Below are 6,000 nucleotides of genomic sequence, written 5' to 3' on the forward strand. Positions count from 1 at the left end.
GTGCAAACTGGTCGTGGCTTCACACAGCAGTATGCTACACCTTCATTCGCCTTATGTGGAGACAGAACAGTTACAACCTTTTCCCTTTCAAAGAGGGACTAGGCAGGGGCGCCCCTTGTCTCTTTGGCTGTTCGGAGTGGCCATTGAGCCATTGACCCTAGCTATTCGGCAGGCTCGGGATATTAAGGGTTTATCCCGAAGGTCCGTAACAGAAAAAGTCTCCTTATATGCAGATGATACCTTAGTATGTCTGTCAGACATCAGTCTTTCCCTGACTTCCCTCCTAAGGTTGGATGAATTTGGGTCATTTTCTGACTTAAAGGTTAATTAGCAGAAAACGGTTCTGTTCCCTCTATCGCCTTCGTTTAGTCTGAGCCAGACTCAAGATGTTTGTGTACCAGAGGCTGATAATTTTAAGTATTTAGGGGTTATTGTTTCTCAAAAGGTAGAATAATTTATTGCATTAAAAATTGATCCTCTAATAGCAGAGGCAGGTAGGCAACTCAAGCTCAAACAACCTCTCCCTCTAACTCTCTTTTTGAGCGCATAAATCTCTTTAAAATTATATATTTGCCCCAATTCTTATGTTTATTTCATTCCTCTCCGGTTATGATTACTAGAGGAACATTTTGCCTCTTAAAAAGTTTGGTGCGAATATCTTACTGGCAAGGGGGTCCCCTAGAATCAGCTTATCTAGTTTGCAAGCGCCAAAACATCATGGAGGCCTGGCAGCTCCTAACTTACTCTTTTACTTCCTGACCACTCAATTAGTATATGCCCATTGGTGGATAGATATTGACATGAGCAATGCCGCCACTACACTAGCAGGAGCGTTAATAGGTTCTTACAGAGGGTTAACTAACCTACTCTATAGATATAAAGCAGTCTCATCAGCTCCAATCCCTTTAAAACAGGAATGTCAAACTCAAACACACAGAGGGCCAAAATGAAAAACTTGGACAAAGTCGTGGGCCAACCAGCATACAGTATAATGGGCCCCACAAAGTCCTCCATACAGAATAATGGCCCCACATAGTGCTTCATACAGTATAATGGGCCCCACATAGTCCTCCATACAGAATAATGGGCCCCATATAGTCCTCCATACAGAATAATGGCCCCAAATAGTCCTCCATACAGAATAATGGCCCCAAATAGTCCTCCATACAGAATAATGGCCCCACATAGTCCTCCATAAAGAATAATGGGCCCCAAATATTCCTCCATGCGGGATAATGGCCCCACAAAGTCCTCCATACAGAATAATGGCCCCACATAGTCCTTCATACAGAATAATGGGCCCCACATAGTGCTCCATACAGAATAATGGCCCCACATAGTCCTCCATATAGAATAATGGCCCCAAATAGTCCTCCATACAGAATAATGGCCCCACATAGTCCTCCATACAGAATAATGGGTCCCACATAGTCCTCCATATAGAATAATGGCCCCAAATAGTCCTCCATACAGAATAATGGGTCCCACATAGTCCTCCATATAGAATAATGGCCCCAAATAGTCCTCCATACAGAATAATGGGCCCAACATAGTCCTCCATACAGAATAATGGGTCCCACATAGTCCTCCATATAGAATAATGGCCCCAAATAGTCCTCCATACAGAATAATGGCCCCAAATAGTCCTCCATACAGAATAATGGCCCCACATAGTTCTCCATACAGAATAATGGGCTCCACATAGTCCTCCATACAGAATAATGGCCCCAAATAGTCCTCCATACAGAATAATGGCCCCAAATAGTCCTCCATACAGAATAATGGCCCCAAATAGTCCTCCATACAGAATAATGGCCCCACATAGTCCTCCATACGGTATAATGGTCCCACATAGGGGTGGTGGTTCTGGTGTCGAGGACCAAATAAAACCTCCCTGCGGGCCAGATTTTGCCCACAGGCCAGAGTTTGACACGTGTGCTCTAAAGGCAGTAGCTAGAGTGTGAGTGTAGCATCGGCGTCTCTGCCCCGTACTAGGCAGAGACGCCGTCTCTCTCACCTCCCCACTCCTGGCGCGGCGTCCTCCAGCGCTTCTCTCCCCGCTGCTTCCGGCACGCGCTCCTTCCCCGGCAGTGTGCTTAGGGCGCGCGCGCTCCCCCTCTCTTAAAGGGGCCGCGCGCGCCGTCCTAAGGAGTCCCCGGCCAATTGCCGGAGGACCTCCCATATATAAGGCACCTCCTCCAAAATGGAGGTGCCCGAGCAATGTTGTTGCAAAGCCTTCACTCTGCTTCAGCCCTCAGGTCCCGTTACCAGTTACCTGCCAGTCACCTGCCAGATTCCTGCTTGTTACCTGCCAGTCACCTGCCAGATTCCTGCTTGATACCTGCCTGATATCCGCTACCCGCTTGCAAGCCTGCGGTCCGACGGTCTGCCCTCCGACTCCTGTCAGTCTGTCTATGGACCAGCCTGCCCGCTCACCTGGGAGCGCTCACCTGTTACCTGTCTGCTAGCCTACCTGGAGGCTCCGCCGTCACGTGCTGTGACCACCTGCCTGTCCAGAGACTCTTGCCCGCTCACATGGGAGCGCTCACCTGCTACCTGTCTGCTAGCCTACCTGGAGACTCCGCCGTCACGTGCTGTGACCACCTGCCTGTCCAGAGACTCTTGCCCGCTCACCTGGGAGCGTCCACCTGCTACCTGCCTGCTACCCTACCTGGAGGCTCTGCCGTCACTTGCCGTGACCACCCGCCTGTCTAGAGACTCACTCCGTCACTTGCCGTGACCTCCTGCCCTTCTACCCAGAGACTGTCCCCGTCACTAGCCATGACTACCTGCCCGCCTTCCCTGGGAGCCACCCGCTTCCTTACAAGGACTGCCCCCTTGTATAGTTGCTCAGAGGTTCCACCTCCCAGACCCGTTACAGTGAGCAATAGCACAGAATATATTGAGCGGCTCAGATATGTCACCAGTGTCGCCCAGGGTGCCGCTTTGGTTTAATCCTCACCATCCACATTGATATTCTTTGCCTGATGTGGTCCTCTGGGTGAGGTATGGTGTCAAATTCGCCCTTCATAGTTTCTCAGATACCTCCAAATTGCTTACCTTTGAAGATTTCTAAGTTGGATATGATACCGCTAAGTTCCTAAACATACAACTTTGTCACGCAGTGCATGCACAGTTTGGGAAAGTGCCAGTGTCCCTAGGCTTCTCAAAATTGGAGGAGCTCTTGGAGACATCTGATTTACCTAAACCCCTAACACAAGCATATTCTCTTCTCCAGTCATCTGTCGTCAAGCCTTTTATAAGGCTTGTGTGAAATGGGTGGTGGATATCCCGGACTTGACTGTGGAGGAATGGGGAGAGGTGGAAGATACATTTTATTCCTCAGTGGTGAGTGCTAGGGACTGTTTGATTCAGACTCCATTTCTAAACAAAATTTACTATACCCTGGAAAGGTTGAGGCGGTTTGGGATGACTCTGGATGGTTTGTGTTTTCATTATCAAGCAGCTCCTTTCTCCACTCAGTTTGGGCTTGTCCAATAAGTTTTTCATTTTGGTCTGAGCTGCTTCTGTTTCTTCATGAACACTTTGAATTCTCTAGGGTGTTGTCCCCTAAAGTGTGCCTGCTAGGTGTAGCGCCGGCGTCCCTGCCCTCTGCTAGGCAGGGACGCTGTTCCCCTCACCCCTCTGCTCCGAGCCCGGCGTCCTCCTCCCGCTCTGCTGGCAGCGTGCGCTCCTTCCCGGCCACTGTGCTTAGGGCGCGCACGCGCTCCCTCCCTCTTAAAGGGGCCGCGCTCGCCGTCCTAAGGAGTCCCCGGCCAATGGCCGGAGGACTTCACCATATATAAGGCACCTCCTCCAAAATGGAGGTGCCCGAGCAATGTTGTTGCACTGTTCACTACTCTGCTTCAGCCCTCAGGTCCCGTTGCCAGTTACCTGCCAGAAACCTGCCAGTTTGCTGTCTGTTTCCTGCCTGACATTCCTCCTACCTGCTTGCTAGCCTGAGGTCCGACGGTCTGCCTTCCTACCGCTGTCAGTCTGTCTATGGACCAGCTTGCCCGCTCACCTGGGGAGCGCTCATCTGCTACCTGTCTGTTTGCCTACCTGGAGGCTCCGCCGTCACATGCTGTGACCACCTGCTTATCCAGAGACTCTCGCCTGCTCACCTGGGAGCACTCATCTGCATCCGCCTGTTAGCCTACCTGGAGGCTCCGCCGTCACATGCTGTGACCACCTGCTTATCCAGAGACTCTCGCCTGCTCACCTGGGAGCACTCATCTGCATCCGCCTGTTAGCCTACCTGGAGGCTCCGCCGTCACATGCTGTGACCACCTGCTTCTCCAGAGACTCTCGCCTGCTCACCTGGGAGCACTCATCTGTCATCCGCCTGCTAGCCTACCTGGAGGCTCAGCCGTCACAGGTCGTACCTGCCCGTTCACCCAGAGACTGCCCCGGTCACTTGCTGTGACCTCCTGCCCGTTCACCCAGAGACTGCCCCGGTCACTTGCTGTGACCTCCTGCCCGTTTACCCAGAGACTGTCCCGGTCACTTGCCGTGACCACCTGCCCGTTTACCCAGAGACTGTCCCGGTCACCTGCTGTGACTACCTGCCCGTCTTCCCTGGTCACCACCCGCTTCCTTACAAGGACCGCCCCCTTGTATAGTAGCTCAGAGGTTCCGCCTCCCAGACCCGTTACACTAGGTATTATAGAAGAGCTTATTGATGGGTCCAACGATAGACTATTTTTTAGATTTCTGTGCTAGAAAAACAATTATAATGCTATAAATCCACGGAAGTCCCTTTTATGCTCCACTGGCTGCAACTAGTCAATAAATATATTCCACTATATAAAGTTCCCTATACAAATAGGAGATGTCCTTATAAGTTTGGTATGTATGGGGACGGTGGTTAGCAATAGCAGATGCTGCCTAATAGGATTCCCAGCAGAGCCTTCTGTAGATTTAGTTCTATCACATGTCTGCATAAGGCGTTAATGACATTTTGGGGTTGGGTTTGGGGACCGGTATGATTGTGTGTTGTATATGAGGTTGTTTGTCCTAAGTGTATATAGGACTTTTTAGTTGTTAATTGTTAAAAAACAACAACAACTGTGCAAGAACTTTTTTTGCAAACATGGCAATACTGGTGTACATATGTAAAATCTTCAGAATATAATGTGCTCATGGCAAGTTTGGCATTAGACTTTCTGTTTGGGTGGTGATGAGGGTTGGTATGGGGTCCCATGTGGCTACTTTTGCCCCCCCTCCCCCTTGAATATGCAAATGCTTTTTGTCTGTCTCCTTTGTTTATTGCTTTAAGATTACTGTCAACTGTTTTCCTTATCTTTTATTTGTCCATGCTTCTTTATTCAACCCTCTTGACTCCATTTTTTTAATTTCCTCCTTCAATAACCACCATCACCCCCCCATCCTTCCAATCCCTATCCTCCGATTCTTATAACTTTGTAAATTGTTAAAGTATTTACTGTAATTTCACCTCATTGTTTTTTTAGAGAGGGTTCTAATAGGGAGACAAGGGGTTCCACTATGCAAAGGAAACGCTGAAAGCAACAAAATAAGATTGAAGACTAGTGACCTTGTGTCGCTGAACTGCTATTCACCAAGCATGCCACCGGCACTAATAATATTTTGTGTCATCTAGGGTGAACACTTAAAGGAAGTGAAAGACGAACCAGTGACCAATGCTGAAGAAGATGCTCGTGTATGGGCTACACTGACGTGCAAGGAGGAAGACATCCCCATGAATATAAGTCCCGGTAAGGTGCATCTACATTGGTAGTGTGTCTGCATAAAATGGGATAGCTATACCACAGTAGCATGCTGGAATGTTTCTGTAGACCAGGGCCTACAATTATGGGAGACAACAGTGCCCTTTAGGCTCTGTTCACAGAAAACGGAACAAACATACAGAATTCATTGCCAAAAAGCACTTGTTTGCTGACACGATTGAAAGCAGGGGGCCTCTCTTAATTATTGAGGTAGCTGTCTATTTTCCATCAATTTTTACAACAGAAGAAAAAA

The 6,000-nt window shown here is 49.0% G+C and overlaps 1 protein-coding gene across 5 annotated transcripts in view; it reads left to right on the top strand.

The window, feature by feature from the left end:
- The window catches only part of LOC141273094 (uncharacterized), a 91,108-nt gene that overhangs the window by 38,204 nt on the left and 46,904 nt on the right, over positions 1-6,000 (top strand). For all 5 annotated transcript variants that reach the window (XM_073684472.1, XM_073684469.1, XM_073684471.1 and 2 more), the window contains one exon: positions 5,621-5,735. In XM_073684472.1, the coding sequence (XP_073540573.1) occupies positions 5,621-5,735 (115 nt within the window). The remainder of the gene's footprint in view (positions 1-5,620; positions 5,736-6,000) is intronic.

The sequence above is a fragment of the Phyllobates terribilis genome, unplaced genomic scaffold (assembly GCF_046119375.1).
Source record: "Phyllobates terribilis strain yellow unplaced genomic scaffold, ASM4611937v1 Scaffold_5__5_contigs__length_657084704, whole genome shotgun sequence".
Classification (NCBI taxonomy): Eukaryota; Metazoa; Chordata; class Amphibia; order Anura; family Dendrobatidae; genus Phyllobates; species Phyllobates terribilis.